Here is a 25,257-nt window from a genome sequence, read left to right as displayed (position 1 = left end):
CTTTAGTTTACATGTTTTGACTACATGTACATCTGTGCAGCATATGCATGCAGTACCCAAAGAGGTCAGAAGAGGGTGAGAGAGTCACTTGGAACTGGGAGTTGAACCTGGGTTCTCTGGAAATCAGTGCTTTTAACCACTGAATCAGCTCTCTAGCCTACTCATCATCTGTCAGTCATGAGCACCATAATGGAAATTCTTCAAGATATGTGCACTAAACCCATCAACCACTACAGCTACTACCCACCGAATACGACATTTATGACAGTGTTACTAGACCTCCTTACTTCTAACTCCTTGATGTCCTTAGACTTTAGAAACACTTTGATGGTTGAGACCATATTCTGAGCACATGAATACAATGTAATTTCTCCTGTAGCCACAGTCTTTTGGTAGTTGTCACGTATGTAAGACAGAAGCTCCTCTTCAGTTTTAAAATCTGTTGTGGGAGGGAAAAAAGAACATTTTGTTATCATATTCAGATGAACTCTGTGCATCACTTAAGGGTTTATCAATTGGGAAGAAAGACTTTGTCTTCCAGGAGAAATCTAATTATGTACAGATTGCCATGATTGACTAGGGGTTACTAGCATGTAATGTGTAGATGATACAGATGACATTAAACATCCTACAGTGCCCAGCACAGGCCAAAATGAAAGGAAGGATATCTGGTTCAAAATGTCACTGGTGCTGAGATTGAGAAAGAACAGAGATCAGTGATTATTTCTAAGGTTTTGCAATTATATGTAATAAAACTTTAAAGTCAAGGAAAAATTCTACACGACATGATTTTCCATCATGTAGGAAATCTTAAAGAACAAGAAAGCTCCTAGAGTTAATGAAGGATTGTAACAAAGTTGTATGAAACAAAGTTAACCTGCAAAAACCACATTATCAGAGACTAGATGTAGTTCAGTGGTTAAGAGCACTTGCTGCTCTGTGCCTAACACCTCAAATAATTTTTTTAATTATTAATTATTTTAGCACGCAAAAATACGAAATCACTCAGGAATTAAATCTAACAAAATATGTATAAGACCCATATGAGGAAAACTACAAAACTGTGGAAGAAATCAAAGAATCAACTAAATGGAAGTATCCCTATGCTCACACACAGACAGGCTTTATACTGTCACAATGTAAGTTCTTTCCTTCCAATCAAAAGATTCAATGCAACACACTGAAGACCTCAACAAGTTACTTGAAGATATTGGCAACCTGGTATTAGCAGGGCCGTGCTGGCACACAACTTTAATCCCAGCACTTGGGAGGCAGAGGCAGGTGGATCTCTGAGCTGGAGGCCAGTCTGGTCTACAGAGTTCCAGGACAGCCAAGGGGAGGGTTGGGGGGTGGAAGAGAGGGAGAGGGAGAGAAAGAGTTTAAACTAAGTCAACTCAGTGCTGAGAGATAAAATCAGAGGACTAAAAACTACCCAACTTTAAGACTTAATATATGTGTGGTATCAGGAAAACAAACACAAACTGCTAAGTAGAGTTTAGTATTAGACTTGTAAGTACAGTCAACTAACCTCTGACAAGGAACAAAGGTGATACAATGAATATAAGACCAATAAACGGTGCTAGAACAATACCCAAACTGGAAACATTAGGTTCAGATACAACCTTTTATCCTCCACAAAAATAAAAATGAGTCAGTCAAAATATGAAAATAAAAGGTCTAAGACTGCTAAAAGAAAACAAAGAAAATCTAAATGAGCTAGGAGAAAGGAAGAACAGGAGTTCAAGGCAAGACTCAGCCACATAGTAGGCTTGAGGTTAGCCTGGGCTATGTGAGATTTAAAAAAAACAAACCCAACTAACTAAAAAGAAATATGAATGCTGTATCAACATACTGACAAAGGTGTAAAAGGTAAGCCATAAATTTGGAGAAACTATCTGCAAATGACATCTGATAAAAAGTCATTATCCAAAATATAAAAAAATCTCTTAAACTCAATTAACAGGCTAATAAGAGGGATGCGCAGTAAAAGGTGCTTATGTGATGGATAAAGAACGAGCACCCACTACCTCCTCTGACCTCCACGTATACACTGTAACATGCACATGCATACATTCACATGTGAATATAAATTAAAATGTTATAAAAATTATTTAAAACTCAACAGTAGGGCCACCTGAGAGTTACAATTCAGTTGCAATCTATGGGGACCTAATCTCCCAGCATCAGCATTTTAATAAGCAGATGTGGTGCTTATCCAGTTCTGGGGATGGAGATGGGTGAATCCTTAGGGCTTACTAGCTAGCCATCCTACTCTCTCAGAAAGCTCCAGGCCAATTAAAGAGCCTACTGGGCATGGTGGAACAGTCCTGTAATCCTAGCACTGGGGAGGTAGAGGCAGGAAGGTCAGGAGTTCAAGGCCAGGCTCAGCTACATAGAGTTTGGATAGACACTCTGGACTACATGAGATCCTAGTTCAATAAAATATATTAATTAAATAAAAATTTTAAAAGGGTGGATGGCTCCTGAAGAATGACAGCTAAGGTTGTCCTCTTGTCTACATGGAGACAAATCTTAGTCTATTTCACTTCCTTTCACTTCCTCAAATAATTTCAATCTATTTCTCCTCTCCCATGTCTCCCCCTCCATTTCATTTTATTTATTTGTATATTTACTTACATGAGGGTTCATATAGCCCAGGTAGCCACAAACTCATTATATAGATGAGATGACACCAAACTTCTGATCCTTCTGACTCTACTCCCAATGCTGAGATTATATGTGTACCCCATCATGCTCAGTTTTATGTGGTTCTAGGGAATCAAACCCAAGGATTTCAGGAATGCTAGGCAAGCACTCTTATCAACTGGGCTAGATTCCCCAGCCTCTAGCTCTCTTACACACTAACACGGACACCAAATGCTCTAGAATGAATGAGTACCTTTAAGCTTAGAACTTCTTAATACTCTTCCTCTATCTTCCTTGTCTGCTGTTCGGCCAACACCTGTCTTTTGGAAACCCTTCTCCACAGCCGTATCTGGACTCCCATCTGGATGTAGCTTCTGAGCCTTTACATTTAGCCTCGCCACATTGAGCATCTTCAGGGAGCGGGACATGGTATTCATCTTTTGTCTCACTGGAGTTCGGGGGATAACCCCTGTAGAAACATCAGCATGGGAAGAAAAGTCAAGTGTCGCTTCTATGGAATCAGAAACCATATTCTCCAAATGCTATAAAGGAATACTGGAAATATCTACCTTCAGAAATTATCCAAACCAGGGAGTTCTTTTACCTGCTTCTAACTATAATACAGTTAACAAATTCCTTTTACGGAAATTTAGAAACTAAATATCTCAACAACCTTTTTTTAATAAAGATTATATTTTTGGGGCATGATTCTTTTGCCTTCATGTTTACATGTATATAATGTGCTTCTTTGGTACAGAGACCAGAAGACGCATCAGATCCCTTGGCAATGGAGCTACAGATGGTTGTGAACTGCATATGGGTGCTGGGAACTAATCCTGGGTCCTCTGCAAATACAACAAATGTTCTTAACTGTTGAGCCGTCTCTCCAGACCCATCTCAATGATTCTGACACAAAGCAAATACCAAACACACTTCCAATTTGGTGCTGCTCAAGTCAGAGTGGTGATGAGGTTTTTCTTCTTTGCAGTGCTAGGGATAGATCTCACAGCTAGCTCATGCTAGGCAAGTGCATGCCTTTTCTGAAACTATTTAGCAATATTTATCAAAAGCCAATTTTCATATTCTTTAACACAGTAACTTATTCTTGGAAACTGCTAAGGAAATCTCTCAGAGTTTACACATTATATGTGCTGTGGGATTATTTGTGACAGAAATTGAAAACAATCTACATGTTCAACAAGAGTGAAGCAGAATGATTAAAAAGGCAAAGTCGAGGGATATAGCTCAGGGGTGAAGCATTGACTAACATGCCTGAAGCCTTGGTTTCAGATTCTAGCTTGGGGCTAGGGGAGGCAAAGTAAGTGATGAGCAAATATTTATAAATAGTAAAACCAACCAAACAAAAAGCTGTACTGAAATTTCTATTTTAATAAAAATGAGATGCTCAATCCATAAGGAAGAACATCAAGATTTAATCAACATTGAATAGTATCATTATTTTCAAATTTGAAATAGGAAAATTTGCTTTCAGTTACCATTTCAATCACAATCAACCTTTTATTTCTTTTTGAAAATGAATAACAGTCTTTTAAAACATATATCTTGGCCAGACGTGATGGTGCACCCTTTAATCCTAGCACTCAGAAGTAGAGGCAGGGAACAGCCTGGTCTACAAATTAAGTTCAAGGACAGCGAGGGCTCTGCTACACAGAGAAAAAGCCCTGTCTGGAAAAGCAAACAACAAACAAATCATACAGTCTCAAAAAGAAAACAAGACTGCTTTAACAAACAGGCTTTCTATGTACATACGTTTCTTTCTGCTACGTTCTTGATTAACTATAGTAGAGTCTTCATGAGAATTTCTCTGGTAGAGCTCAGAGAGGCAGCGTGTTAGTTCACTTTCAGTTTTGGAGGCATCTTCATTATCAGGTGAAGCAGCCTGTAATAACCTGTAAGACAAGGTGCATAAGATAAGGCCAAATTCTGACTTTGCAAACCATCGATCAGAATATGTACAGGGCTACCATCATCTCACATGCACAGTAGCCTTCAGCAGACTCACTGTCCCAGGAGATTCAGGTGGTAGAGGAGGTTTGTCCCCTTTTTTTGTCTTTTCTAAAGTTTTGCTGTTAAATAAAAAATATGAACTTTTCAACTAGAAAGCAGAGAAACATATAAATAGGTAAGAGTGTACCTAGCATCAAGATTAAATTCTTCTTAATCGTTATAGCTGCTTCCAACATTTAATAGACATTGCAGACAGTTAAAGCCCTGCTTCATCTTTTCCCAGATACTTTTAAGCTTGTTTGCATTATATGTAGACACATATAATTCCTATTTTCTGTGTTGTAAATTTTATATAAATAATATTATAATTTTAGCTTTTACAATTGCTCACAGTCAACATATTTTTTACTTTTATATGAATAGTTCTGGTTTATTCATCTTTACAAGTTTTATCAAAAGCATATGAGATGGCTTAGTGGTTGAGTGCACTTGCTGCTCTTTCAGAAGACTCAGGTTTGATTCCCACATGGTTGCCCAAACAATCTCTACCTCTTGTTTATTTCAGGGGACAATTCTGGACCCCCTAAGGCATCTGCACTCGTGTGATATACCCATAGGCAGGCACACACACCAATATGTAATTTGTCCTGACGTACATCTTTCTAATGATTTTAATACACACACAACATATATGCATTGGGGGGTGGTTTTTTGAGACAGGGTTTCTCTGTGTAGCATTGGCTGTCCTGGACTCATTCTGTAGAACAGGGTGGCCTTAAACTCATAGCGATTCACCTGCCTCTGACTTCCAAGTGCTGGGATTAAAGGCATGTGCCACTACTACCCAAATCCATATATTTCAATCTACTAGAAATTTATTGTTGTTTTCTAAAAGATTAAAATCTAATTGTTATCTTTTGGGTAGCCAACTGTCACATTATTACTTATTAAACTGAATTTATCTTCCCTGCTGGTCACAATGCCACCCTTGCTTGTTACATGCCACATTCCCACAAATCGAAGCATCGCTTTCTAAGCACTCTCTGCTCTTCCACTGACTTGTGCTTACCTGTGCACCAATGCCACACTGTCTCCCGTTCTGTAGCTTTACAGAAAATCTGCATGTCATAAGGGGAACTTTTGTTTTGATCTTAAGACTTTTATCTTTATCCAGCCTCTCTTACTTTTATTCCTAAGCACCTTAGTTTCTTTTCCAGTGCTAGGTGTCAAACCCAAGGCAGGGCAAGAATCTACCTGAGCTATTCCCTAAGTCCTCTTAATGACTTGTTAATATAAATTTCTTTTCTTGGAAATTGTAGTTTTTAAGACCATAGTCTCAAGGGATCAATTCTATAGTTCATAAATGATAGCTTCTGTTTATAGTGGGCATACTATTAATTTTATATATTGATTTTTGTATACAGTAACATGGATGAATTCTCTTAATCATTTACCTGTAAAATCTTTTGGACTGTCTATGACAATACCAATACGTTCAATACTTAAGACACTTTGCAGAAATAATGCAAAGTAAATTTGTACACTGAAACTATACTAAACATGCCAGTTCTTCCCCAAATTTAGCTATGAGTTTATACACACCCAATCAAAATTCCAATAGGCTTTTTTTTTCAATAGGCTTTTTAAAAAGCAAATTAATAGGCAGATTCTGTGTGTGTATCTGTGTGTGTTTGTGCACACATGTGGTATTTGAGAGTGTGAAATAGAGTATATACACCTGAGTACATGCATGTGGAGGCCAGAGAATGCTGGGTGTCTTTATATATTGCTCTCTGCCATATTTTTTTTTAAGACAAGATCTCATGTACAGCCATGCTTGGCTTTCATGTCATGCTGAGGATTTGAACTTGGGTCTTTTACAGCAAGTGCTCTTATCCACCTACCCATTTCCCCAGCCCCAATAAGCAAATTCTAAATTTCACATAGGCATCAAGAAATGTACCCAGAGGTAGGAAGATCTCTGTGAGTTCGAGTCCAGTCTGGTCTATAAAGAGAGTCCAGGATAGCCAAGGCTATACAGAGAGACCCTGTCTCCAAAAAAAAAAAAAAGAAAGATAGAAAGAAATGGAAAGAAAAGAAACGTAAGCTAGTTAGTAGTGGTGGTTCATGCCTTTAATCCCAGCACTTGGAAGGCAGGGGTATGCAGATGTCTGAGTTTGAGGCCAGCCTGGTCTACAGAGTGAGTTCCAAGACAGCCAAGGCCAGACAGCCAAGAAAAACCCTGTCTCAAAAAACAAAAATAAAGAAATGTAGAATCAAAGCAATTAGAAAACAAACAAAGCTGAGAACACTTAACCTATCTGATTTAGAGGCTTAAAACTATAAAGCTATAGCATGTGATATTGTAGTACAATATTTTAGACAAGGTGGTATGAACACAGCTTCTGGACTCTTTAGTCTAGAACAATGTCTAGACTAAACAATAGTGTCTGAACAATGGCGGTCAGCTGACTGAAAGTAATTCAACTGGAAAAGAATTCTAGCAATGATACTAGAACAAATGGATTAACTACATGGAAGGGAAAAAACCCTCAACTTCACCTTTTAATAATAATTTGAATTTCTACTATATCTTCTACATTTCTAATACTATGTATTTGTGTCCTTTATCTTTTTCAATTGCCTAGTCTTAAGGCTCACTTTGACTTTTCTTTTTTATTTACTTTTGTGTGTATATGCAGACATGGGTGGCATGATTTGTGTGGAGCTCAGATCACAACTTTGTGAAGTCTGTTCTATCTTTCCACCTTTCCATGGGTTCCAAGGAGTGAAGTTAAACACAAGGACTGTGCAGCAAGCACCTTTACCTGATGAGCCAGGAAGGAGGTAGTTTTAAGTTTTCCTTTTCTTCTGGACAAGTTGTGCTAGGCAACCCAGGCTGGCCTCTAACTCTGCATCTGACCAAGTGCTGAGATTACAGGAAAGCACCACCATACCTGGTCCTTTTCCCCCTTCATACTCGAGTCTTATTGATTGGTTCTTAATTTTCTTTTTAGAGAAATAACCAGTGAAGTCTACAAATATTTTCTTCAGCATAAATTAATCTATTGTCTTAGTGCTCTACTGCTGTGAAGAGACACCTTGAACATGGCAACTCTTACAATAAAAGGCCTTATAAGAGGGGCCTGGCTTACAGTTCAGAGGTGTAGCCCATTCTCATTATGGCAAGGAACATGGCTACACACAGGCAGACACAGTAGCTTAGAGTTCCAGATCCATATCCATAGGCTGTAGGAAGACAGACTCTGGGATTGGCTTGGGTTTTTGAAACCTCAAAGCCCACCTCTAGTAACATACTTCAGCAAGGTCACACCTCATTCCTCTCAAGTAGTGCCACTCCCTAATGACCAGGCATTCAAATATCTGATCCTCCAGGGCTCACTCTTATTCACAGCACCACAGCTGTATTACAGTGATATTTCCTTTGCATTTATTTTATTTATGTGTGTGTGTATGTGCACATAAACATGTTATGTGCCATGACGCACATGTAAGGGTCAGAAAATAACTGGCAGAAATTGTCCACTTCTACCAGGTAGGTTTGAGGGATCAAACGTAAGTCATCAGGCTTGGCAGATAATGACTTTATTCACTGAACCATCTCGTCAACCTAAGTCTGCTTAGTTTCTACTTTGATACTTAGTTCTACATGTTTCCTGATTGTCATATATTTTATATAGATAAATAGTGTGGTGGTTTGAATGACAATGGCCCCCATCGGCTCATATATTTAAATGCTTGGTACTCATTTGGTGGACTATTGAGGAAGGCTTAGGAGGAGTGGCCTTGTTGGAGGAATTATATCACTAAGGGTGGGCTTTGAGGCTTCAAAAAATCTACACCAGCTCTCATCTCTCTCTTCATCTACCACCAACTTGTAGATCATGTGTAAGCTCTCAGCTACTGCTCCTGAACGATGCCTGCCTGCCTGCCTGCCTGCCTGCCGCCATACTCCGAACTATGATGGTCAGGGACTAATCCTTGAAACTGAAAGCAAACCCCTAATTAATTAAATGCTTTGTTTTATAAGTTGCCTTGGTCATGGTATCTCTTCACAGCAACAGAACAGTAACTAAGAGACATAGATGCGTGTTTGTATACTAAGTATTTTTTTTTACATTTGACTGAAATATTCCTCTAAATGCATTTAAAATGCTATTTTTCTATTCTCAGGAATCTACTTCATTTTAAAAGAGTCTTTAGTACAAGAGAATAATGTAATAATGTAAAAACACAGAGAAGCATCTGCAATAGTTAAGATGTGACAGAGTTATAGACGGATATACAACCCTTGGAACAAGCCTGTTTACATCTGACTATTGACTTCAAAAATCAACAAAGAGATGTATAAAGCTTTACCAAAATGATTCCATCAAGTCTGAAGTGGCTCCACTGATGTTAGAGAAAGGAAACCACTTTTCCACAAGAGCTGGACTCCAGGGACTGGTACGATTAAGCTCCTGCTGGACCCACTCTGGAACACAGGGGTCTAAAGGGATAGAAAACAGAGGACATCAGAACCCAGGAGAGAATCCAAGTTCATGCTTTTTCCCTGGACTGACTCCCTCTCTCCAAATGTCCGCTGTCACAACATCTGCCACTCTGCATTACCAACTCTCACAGGTCTATCTCGTCTAGAGCAGGGGTGAAGGGATATAATGCAAACACAATATGAAACTTTTTGCTCCTACTTTTTGGTATGTGATTCACACATACCAAACCATGCTAGAGCATGGAACACTGGCAAAATACTCAAAGTGCTGCTTTACAATATTCTAAAGGAGTTTTCTGAGCTGTTTCTAAAACTTTACAATCTCAGCCTTTGCTTTCACTCCCTTCCATTATAGCTTCTTCATCTCTTGCTTAAAAATGTTATACATGTATTAACCAGCTTACTTGTGAATTTAATGTATTTTTCTAAAAAGTTGTCTATTATTATTACTGTGTGTATGCGTGCACAAGAGACAATATGCACATGGAGACCAGAAGACAATGCTGTAGAGTCGGTTCTTTTTCTAGCTTTACATGGTCCAGAGATCAAACTTGATCCTCAGGCTTGGCAGAAAGCATCATTAACCCTCTGAGCCAGCTTCATAGGCCTGGCTGTGTTTGCCTACATGTGTCTGTGTATCACTTGTATGTAGTATATGTGAAAGCCAGAAAAGGGTGTTGCATCCTCTGGAACTGGAGTTAAGAGTTGTGAGCAACATATGGCGAATTAAACCCAGGTCTTCCAGAACAGCAGCCAGTGCTCTTAAGTAAGACATGAGCCATCTACCCAGCCCTCATGCACATTTCTCCACCTCAAGCTTTAAAATTAAAATTTCAAGCCCAGCAGTGATGGTACATGCTCTTAATTCCAGCACTCAGGAGGCAGAGGCAGGTGGATCTCTATGAGTTCAAGGTCATCCTGGTCTACAGAGTAAGTTCCAGGACAGCCAGAGCTATACAAAGAAACCCTGTCTCAAAAAACAAAAAACTTTTCAGTGTACAAAATATGGGTTTCATTGTATTTTCATTCAGTTTTAAAACTTTTCATTATGACACTTTTATACATGTATCTTTGAGCTTTGTTCGTATTTACCACTCCCTTCTTAAACTGTCCCAATTTTGCTGTTCCCCTTCCCACCTTCAAACAGTTCTGCTTTCCTGTCACATGTGCATACGTGTGTATGTACGCATATATAAAGATAAATCCCACATGAGAGAAATATGGGATATTTTGTATTCCTTTCCTAGTATACTGTTACTACTCATGTCCCTTCTCTTTAAACCTCTTCTTCTGTTTTTTTAAATTTCCCTTCTACTTTTATGCCCTATCCACCTACATTCATAATCATAAACTATACTAAGAGTCCTCAGAGTCATCTGACTACTTATTTCAAAGCATTCCATAGTGCCTTTAGCTGAAGTCCTTCAGGATTTCTAACTAGTGACTCAACTGCCTATAGCTTATACTAGGGTTTGCTTTTATCTGACTTACAGCATCCTAGGGTTCCACTAAATAAATGCATGATGGAAAAAAGAAAAAAAAGCTGGAAGAGACTGCAAACCACCCCATGCTATGTTAATTACTGGTGGGAAAACTTACCAGAAGAAGCAGGATCTTCCAATAAATTATGAACCTGATTCAGCACACTATCTACGACATCTGAGGAAAGGGAAGCTATATCCTGGGAGCCTTCAGCCACAGTTGTCTGGAGAAAATGCCTTTCAACTTCAGCTTCCTTGGCACGGAACACTGTGAGAATCATGGCATTGGCAGAGAATGGGGAAATAATTCCCGTGATGGAGGGCCAGCCTTCACCAAGATCCACACTGGCAACCTACAAAGAAATGCTAATTAGTTGAGAATATTATTGTCAACATGCCTAAAAGAACGTTGCCTACTAGCAGACAGAACAACAGTTGTCTATCAGTGGCAGAAGAGACTTTACTAATCCTGGAGTCCCTAAGGTTCCACCTATAAGAAAAAGCTTACAGTGGCACTGTTACTTGCTACGTGCGTACCGTCTCTGCGGCCTTCCAGTGTCTTTGTTTTATTTTAATAGTGAAAAGCAGGAAAATAAGATTTATTCAGGTGGAAAAAGAATAAAGAGATCTTGGTTGGCTTGGTGGTGCTGGCACACGTCTGGACAGTAGAGCTAAGACCTAATTCAGATGGTCTGGGTCCCCCACCCTTGTCTGCCTAGTATAAGCAAAGTTTGTATGATGTTAGTGATAATGGAATGTGGTGTTCTTTTCACTGGGGCAGGTAAGTCTTAGGAAACTTTCCAACAACACCAAGAATCTTCCACCACAGCACCCAGAATAAAGAGATTTCCTAAGATTACAAAGGCAAAGAAAAGTAAGGAATTTAGAAATAGCTATACTAGCTAGGGGTTGTGCTGCACATCATTTATCCCAGCACTGGAGGAGCAGAGGCAAGCAGACCTCTGTGAGTTCAAGGCCAGCCTGGCCTATATAATGAGTGCCAGGACAACCAGGGCTGCAGAGTGAGACCCTGTCTCAAACAAGCAAATAAACTAACACCCAAAAGAAACAAAAAAGACATTACTTTAAAGTCAAAGCTGGGTGTATTTGTATTCCTTTTCAGAAGACAGTTCTAAGTTTGAGTAATTATTCCTATGCTATTATATTATTTTTATATTGTAGCAGCTTTTTCTTCAACACATTAAAATCAAAGAATATCACAGAATATCTAATAGTAAGAAACCACACATCATGTCATTCTCATATAACCCTCCCATGTAGCCAACTATCTTTTCTACTATATAAATTCAGGATCTTTAACCTAACTGGAGTCACGGTATATGCAATTTTAAAAATGGTTTCTTTAATAATAATCACAACTTTAGTTATGCTTCAGTGCAAATAATATTACCGAAAAACACTACCAATTTTAGTGAGATTGTATTAGGTAGGTTATCCTCAGCATTTTGTGAACAAGCTTATCTTACCTCCCCAATGTGCTTTTGGACAAGAATCCCCGACAGGTGGAGGACACCTACCAGATGGAATTCTTTAGCAGTCAGCCTGCCTACAAGCTCCTGAAACAACAGCCTCTGAGTTGACTTGTGCTCTTCTGGACTTTGTAGCATCCAGTTGTCGGTGCCTATAGTACTACTCATTGGGAGAGACCACTGTGCCACTGAGCCTCTTAGAAAAATTCTGATTGGCTTCTGAAAATGTCTCTGATGCATGGCTAAGGGCTCTAAGGAGATTGCCCATGTTTCTTGAATTTCTTTGCCTGTTAGAAATAAAGAATATTAAAATTCCAACATATGAAAGTTTCTAAAAGAGATTTCATAGTAAGAATAAAATACACAAGATTTCCACTTGAGACAGTGGATACTGTCACTCAATTCATGTTTCAACCCTTGGCCTGTTGTCTGCAAGCTATTAGAGCAGGTTCACTTGGCACTTCAGAAAAAAAAACTACACATATGGCTATGATATCAGAACTTATTCTCAATCATGACTTGGAAATATGTAATCAAGTATTTCTACTTCAAAAAAATAAGACTCTCTGATTTGTGCAACAGTCCATAATCTCAGCACTCAAGTGCCTAGGTGGGAAGATAGAGTGGCCCAAGCCAATTTGGGCTACATACGGAAGTCCTGTCTCTGAGAAGACTCAAAAGCAAAGCTAAAGAAATACCTACTTTGTTAAGATCAGGCTACGGTTCAGTGGTAGAAAACTGCCTAGCATGTAGGTTCTGGGTTCAAGACCAAGGTATCTGAGAGGAAAACAATCCCATAAAAGACAGTGTATTATATATGAGAAGGTTATATTCTTTTCTTTCTTTTTTTGTCCCCCTTTGGTTTTTCTCGAGCCAGGGTTTCTCTGTGCAGCCTTGACTATCCTGGACTCTTTGTAGACCAGGCTGGCTTCAAACTCAGAACTCACAGAGATTCACTTGCCTCTGCCTCTCTGAGTGCTGGGATTACAGGCGTGGGCTACCATGCCTGTCTTGAGAAGATTATTTTCTAAAGATGCATAGCAAACTACTTTTTTTTCTTTTATGCATATGAGTGTTTATATATATGTATATATATGTACCATGTGCGTGCCTAGTGCCCTCAACAGGTCAGAAGAGAACATTAGCATTGTACCTCCTGGAACTGGAGTTACAGATAGCTGTGAACCATCACGTAGGTGCTAAAAACCAAACCTAGGTCCTCTGCAAGAGCAATAAGTGTTCTTTACCACTGAGCTAGCTCAAAAACTACTTTTTTTTAAATGTAAGTGCTCTGTCTGTATGTACACCTACATGCCAGAAGAGAACATCAGAGCTCTTTATAGATGGTTGTGAGCTACCATGTAGTTGCTGGAAATTGAACTCAGGACCTCTGGAAGAGTTAAGACCTCTTAACCACTGAGCCATCTCACCAGTCCCCAAAATACTCTTTAAATCCCACCACTTGGAAGGTGGAAGCCATATGACCAGAAGTTCATGGCTAAAAAATCTGATACCAGCTTAAGACCTGATCTAAAAAACAAAATAAGACAGAAAACAAATGCCCAGACCCTTAAAACTACACATATTTACAACATAGTTTAAAGTATATACATCTCTATGTAGTATTTCCATGCGAACACACGATAATCTCAGAAATGAGCTTATTGTGCAGCAAATCACAAGGGAAACATATTTGTGAAGATGTTGGCTTTTCCTGGGAGCAAGCATCATTTGGGGGAGCTGTAATTTCTTTCTTCTGTAATCATTCTTTTTCTGTATGATCTCTAATTTATCAGTTTCTTTTACAAGGCAATGAACTCCTAATACCCATGTGGTTGTGTATATGAACATTACCCTTCTCTTGGGAGGGCTGAACAATTCTTTGAATCATTCCCTTGTATTTTTACACAGTTGTAAAAATACCACAGTTGTGGCAGTTGTACCACAGTTCAATCTTCCTGTGGTGTCCGATTCTGCTTACACATTTTTTTAATTCTTTCAATTATAACCATTAATTGAGTATCAGACTATAGAAAATGCTAAAGAAATTGGAAGTATGCCTTAAAGATAAAAACTAAAATTTTTTAAGATCCCAACTGATTTGCTTACCTTTAACAGGGAGAAATAATGTTCCTTCAATTCGTGGAAACGAGGCTTCATACTCCGAAGAATTATACAGCAAGCAGTTTACAGTGGCATCTGTTGGCAGGGTTGAGATCCATGGGGAGAGGTGAGGCTGGTGTGACAGAGCACCATCGCCCTGCAACACTGCTTCGCTGGCTTTAGTAAAACCCAGGCTCCAAGTTTCAGATGGCAGGATGGTGCCTCCTCCATGGTGGAGCAGTTCACAAATTGTCCAGTATCCAACGTGGTCTGGGGAGGCCCACAACTAAAGTGAAAATGACAAGGAAACCTAGGTTAGTTAAATTAAGCATTTATGAATAAACTAGAGGAATCAGAGAAAAAGAGAACACCAACATTAAAGGGTCAAATTATGCAATTAATATATCTGTTGAACCAAGTACAAATAATGAGTAGTATCCATTACTACATAGCTCAAGAACAAAATTACCACATAATATACCTTCAAGAAAAGAAAGTATCAATAAAGTGCTTGCCTTGAAGTATAGGACCTGAATTCGGACCCTAGAATCCATGTGAAAAAGCCAAGCACTGTAATACATGTTTAATACTGAGGCTCAGGCAGTGTCCTTAAGACACACTGGCTGGCTAATCTACTTGGTGAGCTCCGCTTGAGGAATGACACCCAAAGTTGTCTTCTGCCCTCCTACATACGATATACACAAATGAATATGAACATACAGACAACGAAAAGATTCAGCTTTTTAAAAAACTAGTTCTGTTTTTTACTGCTTTTATTCCAAGAATAAAACTATCTTGATGTTTTTAAAAATGACATTTTCATGGAATTTAATGGATCAATAAATGTCACTGCGCTTGGGAGGCTAAAACAGTAGGACTGAATTCCAGGGCAACCTGAGCTATACCACAGGCCTTGTCTTTAAAAACAAAACAAAACAGAAAACACAATGTATTCTGAAAATTTCTTTCAGTCATGCATACCAATCTTGAAAGCTTGGCAGCACTGTAACAGCAAATAGCAACTAATTAATTAGCTAGTTAGTTAATTAATCTGTTATCCATGTAATTCACTGCTACTTGGAAGAATAGCACACTAGTTCAGATGCCACTGATTCTGATTTTTTTTTTCTTCTGCCAAAAGGATAGTAACAAATCTATTGAAACTGATTCAGCCAGAAGGCCAGCATGGAAGGGTGGGTGGGGCCTGTTTATAGATGAAAAGCAAAGCTTAATAAAAGATGTTGACTTTTTATTTACACATATTACATGTACAAAATTTCCCAAGCATTCCACCACACCCAATTTACATTGGAAATCTTTATTTTATGTGTGTATTATATAAACCTATTATATGTATATAGATGTTTTTCCTGCGTTTATGTCTGTGCACTGCTTGCTTGCCTGATTGCCTGATGTCCTCAGAGGCCAAGAGTGTGTCAGATTCCGCTGGAAGTAGAGTTACAAAAGGTTATAAACCTCCATCTTGGTGCTAGAAATTGAATCTAGGACCTCTGGATGAGCAATCAGTGCTCCTAAACTTAGCCATCTCTTCAGCCCTAATACTTAACAATATTTGTTTGTAATTTCAGGTCAACTCCTGGAACTCACTCTGTAAACCAGGCTGGGCTTGAACTCACAGAGATCCACTGGCCTCTACCCATGTGCTAGGATTAAAGACCACACAACCAGCTTTAACATAATACTTTTGTTGGAGCTGGAGGGATAGCTCAGCAGGTAATCGTACTGCCTGCTCTTCCAGAGGAATCAGGTTTAACTCTTAGCACCACATGGCAGCTCAAAACAGCAGACAACTACAGTTCCAAGGAATCTGGCCCTCACAGGAACCAGCCTTGCAGGTAACTCATACACATACATGCAAACAAAACACACAGACACAAAATAAAGTTAATTCTTGGAGAATATCTTACAATGTATTGGATCTTATTTACCCTCCAATTTTTCCCACAAATCTTAAACCCTATAGATAACTACTGTTGAGCTGTAACCTTGCTATTTAACCAGCTCCTGGTTTAGAGCTATGTAATTCTACCAAATGAAAGTTCTTCACCTGTCTAAACCACTTTCTAAATCTTCTCATTGATGGGAACAAAAATCAATGTTTCAAGCTTGGCCTGATGGATCAGCCACTTCTCCTTTCTAACTTTGCTCTTTTCCCCATTGTTTTTCAGTTCAGAACTCCTAACACAGCCTTCTCTGAGTATGGAATATTTTTTCCCAACCTTCACATTCTTCCTCATTTTATTCAAATCTGCTAGGAAAGGCCTTCTTCCCTGAGTATAGCTCTTAATACAATAACCACCTGCCTCCTCTCACCCAGCCTTTCTTTTCTTTGGAGCAAGTTTTGAAATCATCACTTATTTATTTGCTCATCTGTTTAATATTATTTCCAAACTAGAAAATATACTCTATTTTAGCCACCATATCCCCAGCAGCTAAAACAGAGTAGCACGTGCTCAATGTAATGGCTTATTAATGCATATATCTTTACTAAATGGTCTAACAGAAATAAAAATTAAACTTTAAATATTACAGATGCTTTCTTTGATTTTTTAAGATGGTCTGTGTAGGCCTGGCTGTCCTGGAACTCACTCTGTAAACCAGGCTGGGCTTGAACTCACAGAGATCCAACTGCCTCTGCTTGGATTAGGCGGATGCTGGGGTTAAAGGTGATTAAACCACCACTGCCTGGCTGACACTTTCATATTATAATTCCGCATACTATACACACACACACACACACACACACATGTGCAAGCAGAGACCAGGAATTTTAAAGTCATCCTCCATTACACAGAGTTCCAGGCTATACAACCTGAACTACACTAGTCTATTTCAAAACTAACAAAGACACATAAGCATTTACCATAGCACTTTCAGGAAGAGTCGTCATTACTTTAAAAAAAAAAAATCCAAATTAGCCATTTAAGACCAAGTCCATAAAAAAGTGATTTGTTTAATCAGAAAACATTTACTTAACACTCACAATGTTCAATACACAACTATGTTAAGACCTGGTACACGCCTTTGCGATTTTTGTTGTTTGCTTTTTTTGAGATGAGAGCTTGCAGCCCTGGCTACTACTCTCGAACTGTGGCAATCCTTCTGCCTCAGCTTTCCATGGGCCATCATCATGGAGGCGGCGTTTTTAGAATAAATGGAAAACGGCAGGTGTGCCCGACACAATAACAAAGGGGTTTGGTTCTTGCCCTGGAGACACGCTCTCTCTCTAGGCCAGGCTACCTGGGAAGCTCGAACACCAGCCTCTCCGCGCCTCCTAAACCCTGGGATGAAAGGCTGTGGGCTGGGCGGCCATCATGCCCGGCCAACAACAAAGATTAAGAAAGGTTTCTACTGCCCCCCAACCGGGAGGACTAGAGGTCCAGGAAGACAGAGCAGCACAAAACTAGCGGTCAAGACCTGTGGCCAGGCTGAGCCCAGGCTTCCACAGGCCGGGACACAAGTGCTGTGTCCGAAAGTTAGGCAGGCAAAAGTACACAAGTACCAAAGCGCTGAGGCTCTTCCACGCTCATACTTTACAGTAGATACCCAGAGTCTATTATACCCCATTTTGTTGGGGGTGGGGGGTGAGGGGGACTGTCCCTCTTTGTGAGCCGCAGGGGTTTCCTTCGGAAGGGACACAGAGCGATGTATGGTTCATTCTGGGTCCGTGGCACTGTAAGACAGATCACGACAAGCTTTAGCTGGCGGGGAGTGGGTGCGCTGGCCCCGAGATCGCCCTCACCTTACCTTAGACCGCTCCGTGGTGTCCACCCAGTACAGGGTGACGTTCCGGGCGATCATGACCTCCTGGACTCTCTTGGGCAACACCTTCTCCATCACCTGCTTGGGGGTGGGCGGCACGCGTTGAGCCTGGGCCTCGCACCCCGCCACGAACTGCAGCAGCTCCCTCTGCGAGTGAGGACAGGGGGCCAGGAGGAAGACGGCGTTCCCAAAGCCCCCGAGCGCGGCCTGGGCCTCCCTGGCCTCGCTGTCCGCGTCCAGCAGCCTCCTCCCGCTGCTCCGCAGGATGGGCTTGGTGGGCGACGTGATCTCCGGCCGGTCCCACTGGTAGTCTAGCAGCGTCTCCATCAGGGCACCGTGCGTGTGGCCGGCCCTGGGCGTGGGGCCCGGCAGGTGGGCCCCGGGAGCGCGATCCCCGAGCCTGGCCTCCAGCTCCTCCTCGAAGTCCTCCCAGGAGCGGCTCCCCAGCTCGCGGAAGTCAGACACGCGGGAGGGCCGGCTTCGGGCCCCCTGCGAGTCGAAGAACTTGAAGGTCCAATGGACCCTGGCCAGGCCGAAGCGGCAGCTCAGGTAAGTGAGGAGGCGCAGGGCGGCGCGCCGGGCCGGGCCGTGGCGAGCGGCGTCGCCCGCGGTGTCCACCAGAAGCACCACTTTGTGGCAGCAGGCCATCTCGGCCGCCACGGGATTCCGCCCGGCCGCGCGTGGCCCTTCCCGGGGGGCAAGGCGCTCTCTTCAGCGAACCAGCGCCATTGCCCACTTCTCCGAGGCCCAGCTCCGAAGGCTCCCGCGCTCCCCGACAGCTGCCGCTATTGGAGGAGCTGGCGCCCAAGCTCGGCTCTTATTGGCTGCGGGCGGAACGTGAGTTACGTCAGCACCGCCATTTTCCACCCTGACTGGAAGGCGTGTGGAAAACCTCCGCTTGATTGGTGGAGGGTGGGGAGGTGGGCGGGGCTCCGAGTTCCGGGAAAAGCTGAGTCCTCATTGGCCCGAGCCTTCGTTTTAAACTTTAAAGAGGCGGTACTTTGTGGGCGTGGCGGTGGGCGCGGAGGTCCGCGTGTGGGCGGCTGTGCGCAGGCGTGGGTGGCCAATGTGTGTGTCTGCCTGTTCCTGTACGTGTCTGTGTGTGTGTCCTGCCGGAGGCGGGGAATGTTTACTAGTGCCCTGAAGCCTGGGAGGGTCACAGGGAAGGGGTTTGGGAGGGTTGCCTCAAAATCGCCTTTAGACTACCCTTAAGCCTTTTAGGGAACAACCCGACAACGGAGCATTTCCTTTTTTTTTTCCCCCGGTAAAAGCAAAAGAAACGTTTCATAATCCCCACCCTCGGGAGACAGCGGTAGGAGGATCACGGGTTCTGGGCCAGCCTGGGCTACTTGGCAAGGCACTGAGGAAAGACCGTGGGTGTGCTGCTGTAAAGAACAGGAAGGGTTTCAGGGAAAGAAGGGAAGTGACAGAACTAGTGTTTTAAGAAGAGCATTATGGATTCCAGGTGGAAACATCTAATATGAAGATGCCTAAGGGAAGCCGGGCGGTGGCACACCCTTTAACGTGGAGGCAGAGGCAGGCGGATCTTTGTGAGTTCGAGGTCAGTCTGGTCTACAGAGTGAATCCAGGACAGCCAGGAAACCCTGTCTCGGGGGAGGGGGATTCGGAAGATACCTAAGGTAGTCAAAATAGAAGCAGTGAGATAAAGCAGGATTCTGCAGAGCGTCTGGGAAGCTGTTTTACAAACTAAGGAATGAACACGCCAGAGAGTACCCAACACGGTTCAAACAGTGCAGAAAAAAATCGTACTAGAATGTCTGTATTCTTTTTTTAAAAAATCTTAAAGCTCATCCGTTCAAAAGACACTAGTGCTTTGTGACTTTCTCTTGTATCTCAATTGGCCTCAAACTGGTTGAACACCTTGGACGTCTAAACATCCTCCTCCTCATCATTTCTGGGATTGTAGCCATGCCTCCACTAAAGCCCGTTTCTGGGGTATGAGGGTCAAAGGCAGGGCTTCGTGTATGTTCCTTCTTTTACATTTGTTGTGTGTGGGAGTGGGGAGGCACTGCTGGGGATAGAACTCTGGGCCTGGCATGTTCTGGCGGGCATGTGTCTTCTCAGCCACATCCCTGGCCAGCGGATATTATTTATTTTAAAAATTTATGTTTATGAGTATTTTGCCCATATATGCATACCTGTGTGCAGAGATCAGAGTCGGGTGTTAGATGCCCTGGAACTGGTGTTACAGCTGGCTGTGAGACACCACAACCAGCTGGGAAACGAACCCCGATCTTCAGCAAGTACAATAATTGCATGCATGTCTGTGTGAGGGTGTCACATCCCCTGGAACTGGAATTACAGGCAGTTGTGAGCTGCCATGTGGATGCAGGTCCCTTGGAAGAACAGCCAGTGCCCCTGAGCCACCTCTCTAGCCCCTCTACTTGTAAAATACATATTATACAAAATGTGTTCTTAAGTGGAAATTTCAAATAAATGTGGAGACTGCTGCTTCATAGTTCATGGCAGTGGCTTTGGAACAGGGTGCCTGTGGTGGAGTTGGTGACCTATGATTGATGTCATCCACGGTGATCCAAGGATACATTTCAGGTATAGAGCTAACAGCTAACAGCAGATTGCAGAACATAGTGCTAGCTTCTAGGTTCAGGGCCTGAGCATTGAATAAAAAGTGGGGAAGGAACGAGGAAGCCATGGTGAGGAGGGAAAAGAACCTCAGACTCAAGTTAGATTTAAGGTGATAGCTGACCCCTGTGGTGACTAGCTTTGTCAACTTGATACAATCTAGAATCACCTGGGAAGAGACTCTCAGGGAAGGATTGTCTACACCGGGTTGGCAGTCTCTGTGAGGTTGTCTTAATGAAGGGAATGAATGTGGAAAGACCCAGCCCATAGTGGGGGACCCCATTCCCTAGGCAGAGGGGCTTGAACCGTAGTGCAGAAATTGTGCTGGACCCAGGCATGTGAGCAGTCATAAATTCATTTCTCTCTGCTCTTGACTGAGTGGTAGCTGCCTTAAGTTCCCGCTGCCTTGACTTTCAGCTCAGTTAAGGGACTGTGACTTGGAAATGTGAGCTAAAGATAAACCTTTCCACCCCTAAGTTGCTTTTTTTGGCAGGATAGTTTATCACATCAACAGAAATGAAACTAGGATAACTCTTGCAGGATGTTTGGCCCTATTGTCAACCTCGAGATTGTCAGCTGTAAAAACCTGTCTTTTGTTTGTTGTGGCTCAGCTCAAACACACACCTTTCATCTAAGAACTTTCTGTTTATTGTAAACAGGTGTTTATAGTGTGGCTCAGCCCTAGCACACACTTTTAATTCAAGAGCTTCTGTACACAGGATCGAATAAAGTTAACCCTAGGACAAGAGGCAGAGCAAGTAACCAGCTGACAGGGATTAAGCAGCTAGGAGGGACTTTAAGAGAAGGGTATTCGAGACAGCATGGAGAAGAAGGAGTTCTTGAGCACTTGGGATTTTAGCATTTGGATTTTTCCTTCTGAGCTATCAGCTGAGCTAGAAGGCATTTTCCTCCTGGACCATCAGTGAACTAGGAAGCCTTTGGCCTTGGGCTTTTGGCTCTTCTCTTGGGCAGAGTAGGAAGGTCAGCTAGGTGCTTTGCCTCTCTGAGCTAGTATATCTTCACCCCAGCGACTGACTGATAAGTCTTCATTGGTAAAGTCAAATGGCTGTGGTTTAGATTATTTAAAACAGTAGAGAACCCAAAAGTGGGGGAGGTTTCAGGTGTGCAGTTAGATATGGGAGTATAGACAGTGGAGAAAAATTGAGGCAAAGAGGTGACTTGAAAATGATGAGTACCTGGCTGCCGTTTAAAGCTCTAAACCTGGATGAACTTAGCAAGGTGTTTCTGTGTTGTAAGATTAGAAAGAGAACGAGGGATGGAAGGTGTTAACTTTGTTGGAGGAGGATACAAACATTTCCTCCAAATTCATGTTGGAGCTTTTCACTAATGTGATCAAAGTAGGAGGTAGGGCCTTTGGAGAGGTGATTGCATGACTTTGAGGGTGGGTCACTCAAGAATGGGGTTACCGTGCTCATGAAATAGGGCCCGGGGATCTCATTTGCTCATCTACCAGCTTAGTTTCTAGATTGCTTAAAGGAGCCATCTGTAATCAGAAAGTGGTTCCTTGTCAGACTTGAAATCTGCTGCAGACTTGAACTCAGGCTTCCTGCCTTCAGAAATTTTTTTAAATATTTTTATTTTTTTATTCACTTTATATCCTGGTTGTCGCAGCAGCCCTCCTCCCCTCCCAATACCACCCTCCCTCCGTCCCTCTTCACTCCTGGCTTCTTCCTCAGAAAAAGGGAAGCTCCCTTTCCCACCCACCCCAGCTCATCAAGTTGCATCAGGATTTAGCAGGTCCTCTGCCCCTGAGACCTGATAAGGCAGTCCCACCAGGGGGAAGTAATCAAAACGCTGAGAAGTGAGTCTGTGTCCCTTGCAGTCCCCACTTTCCTTACTAGAGGACCCACATGAAGCCTAAGCTGTTCATCTGCTACATCTTTGTAGGGGGCCTAGGTCCAGTTCATGCATGGTCCCAGTTATACCACTCCTGGACATATACCCAAAAGACACTCCACCGTAAAACGAGGACACTCGCTCAACCATGTTCATAGCAGCGCTATTCGTAATAGCCAGAATCCGGAAACAACCCAGAAGTCCTTCAAAGAATGGGTAAAGAAACTGTGGCACATTTACACTGCCTTCAGAATGTTAGTGCATGGATTTCTTCTGTTTATAAACTACCTGGCGTGTGGTGTTCTGTTATAGCAGTACAGAAGCACTGAGAAGAAAAGTAGGATAATTTTATGAATGGAAATCAGTGAAAAACAAATTCCAAGAATAAAGGAATTATCTGATATTTTTTTTCCTCAAAAATATGGGAGATGGGGATGGATGGGCAGTCTTGACCACAGATTGCTGAAAGTATGATGGTCAGTGTATGTGTGTGTCTGTGTGTGTGTGTGTGCAGGCTCAGTGCCTACTTCTGTATCTGTTTAAAATTCTCTAATAAAAAGGGGTGAGGGGTGGCGAGGCTTGAAATGGCTCAGTAGCAAGCCTGGTAACCTGAGCTCAATCCCTGGGACCCATACGGTAGGAAAAAACCAACACTGTAAGTTGTCCTCTGACCTCTGCATGTGCACTGTGGTAGACTCGCACACAGAATAAATAAATGTAATTTTTTTTTAAATTAAGAGATGATAGAATAGAGAACCATTGTATTTACTTTTTTAAACGTGTTTTCTCTATTGCATTGTATACACACAACTTACACAGTTCCCTGATAAAGTGCAGTGTTGGAAAGTACAGAGCCGGACTGGGGAGATGGCTCGGTCAACAAAGTGCTTGTCCCACAGGCAGGAAGACCTGGGTTTGATCCCCACGGCCCATACTGAAAACAACAACAGCGGCAACAACAAAAAGTAGTGGGGTGGGGGCTGAGGAGATGCTCTTTGGTTAAGGCTGCTCTTCTGGAGGGCCTGACTCACTTCCCAGGATCCATGCGGTGGCTCCCAACTGTCTGGAAGTTCCTGGGGCTCTGATACCCTCTTCTGACCTCCAAGGGCACCGAGTGCCCCCACAGTACTCAGACACACATATAGGCAGAACACCCGTACACACTAAAAAATAAAAAGCTAGTCGCGGTGGTATTCATTTGCAACCCTAGCACTGGGGAGGAAACAAGTGGGTCCCTAGGGCTTGATGGGCGAAAGTGAGAGACTTGGTCTCAAAAGGTAAGAAACCTGGTTAATGATACCCAAAGTTGACTCACGGTCTCCGAGTGCACACTCACCACATATACACATGAGCACACACACAGAAATGTATACATGTAAATAATTCTTGTGTATATACATATAAATGTAAGGAAGTATAGAAAACTGATTAGAAATATCTTAAATATTTCCTTTGCAAATACGGAAGCCTCGTCAGACAACATTGCAAATTTTTGTCGTTGTTCTTGGGTGTTTGAGACAGTGTTTCTCTGTCACTGCCCTGGCTGTTCTGAAACTTGCTTTGTAGGCCAGGCTAGGCTCATTAGGCCTGCCTGCCTTCGCCTCCCCAGTGCTGGGATTAAAGGTGTATGCCACTGTCCCGAGCTAGAAAATAGATATATGTGGTTAGTATACATGTAAGTTAGTATAGCAAAAGTTCTGTTTGTTATGCTGAGGGCTGCTACACAAGGTTCACACTCTAAATTCCTAACTGAGGTCCTAAGCCTGTCTCCCCAAGGCTGCTCTCCTGGGCCCTGGGCGACACAGCTGAGGGGCAGGTCCAGTCTCTAACAGAAGTCTCCAGTTCGAGGGTCAGGGTCCTGGGAGAGACTCTCCAGCCGCAAGGAAGATCAAGGTGGCATCTCTCCGGGTGTGCAGAGCAGAACATTGCTCTTGCTCTCTGCTTATGTACTGTCTAGCAGGTGTCATGGGGTTCTAGGACTGTGTAAATGATGTCGCTGAATTCTGTTTATTAGGTTCAGCCTTGGGTGGAGTGGGGATCCTGCCTAAGCTATTTTAAATGTCTAAAGGCATTTTGACTGTGCCCATTACAGCTGCCATGCCCAGATCCTTTTCTTTTCTTTACAAAACCATTTTTCTAGCAGGGTATGGTGGTGTAGACCTTTAATTCAAGCACTCATGAGGCAGAGGCAAATGCATCTCTGTGAGTTTGAAGCAAGCTTGGTCCACATAGTGGGTTCCTAGGCTACAAAACAGGCTCTATCTCAAGAATAATATAATAATAAATAATATATAATAACAATTATATGATCATATATCTATTTATAATAATTTTATGAATAAATTATTTTCTTATTAATAAAATAGTTAATAATAATAATAATTTGTTGTTGTAATTATCATCACTACTGAGGCCTTGTAGGAGCTGCAGTTGTCACACTCTGTGGACAGACAAACAAGTCCACTCCTTTAGAATGCACCAGACTGGGGCTGCTCCCACCAGCTCTGCAGGTGACGGAGTCATGGCCAACCTCGTCTTTATGCAGACAAAGAAGCTCCAAGAGGAAGGGGAACAATTTGTGTAGAAAATCAGTGGTGTCTTTGCCTTCAAGTTGAAGGATGGTTCCGGCGGTGAAGAGTCGGGGTAACTGGGAGTGAGGGGGGAGGGGTAGCCAAGGGTGAGAGGTGGAAGTAACCGGGTACGACGGGTGGGGGTCACCGCCACTTGAGTGGTGGATGTGAAGACTCGCAATGGACCTGAGCTTCCCAACTCAGATGAGAAGGCTGACTGCACAGTCACCATGGCTGACTCG

General features: G+C 42.3%; 1 protein-coding gene across 1 annotated transcript in view; it reads right to left on the bottom strand.

Annotated features, from left to right (window-relative positions):
* Positions 1 to 18,723, bottom strand: part of Ticrr (TOPBP1 interacting checkpoint and replication regulator) — a 42,899-nt gene extending 24,176 nt beyond the window's left edge. Inside the window, exons 1-8 of the mRNA XM_021658930.2 lie at positions 17,970 to 18,723; positions 14,208 to 14,487; positions 12,147 to 12,385; positions 10,727 to 10,961; positions 8,995 to 9,124; positions 4,417 to 4,556; positions 2,900 to 3,115; positions 288 to 439 (exon numbers count right to left, since the gene is read on the bottom strand). Coding sequence (XP_021514605.1) covers positions 288 to 439; positions 2,900 to 3,115; positions 4,417 to 4,556; positions 8,995 to 9,124; positions 10,727 to 10,961; positions 12,147 to 12,385; positions 14,208 to 14,487; positions 17,970 to 18,632 — 2,055 coding nt within the window. The 5' untranslated portion in view covers positions 18,633 to 18,723. The remainder of the gene's footprint in view (positions 1 to 287; positions 440 to 2,899; positions 3,116 to 4,416; positions 4,557 to 8,994; positions 9,125 to 10,726; positions 10,962 to 12,146; positions 12,386 to 14,207; positions 14,488 to 17,969) is intronic.
* Positions 18,724 to 25,257: the final 6,534 nt, after the last annotated feature.

The sequence above is a fragment of the Meriones unguiculatus genome, chromosome 14 (genome assembly GCF_030254825.1).
Source record: "Meriones unguiculatus strain TT.TT164.6M chromosome 14, Bangor_MerUng_6.1, whole genome shotgun sequence".
Lineage (NCBI taxonomy): Eukaryota > Metazoa > Chordata > Mammalia > Rodentia > Muridae > Meriones > Meriones unguiculatus.
Note: the sequence above shows the minus strand (reverse complement) of the source record. Positions and strands in the feature narration are given on the sequence as shown.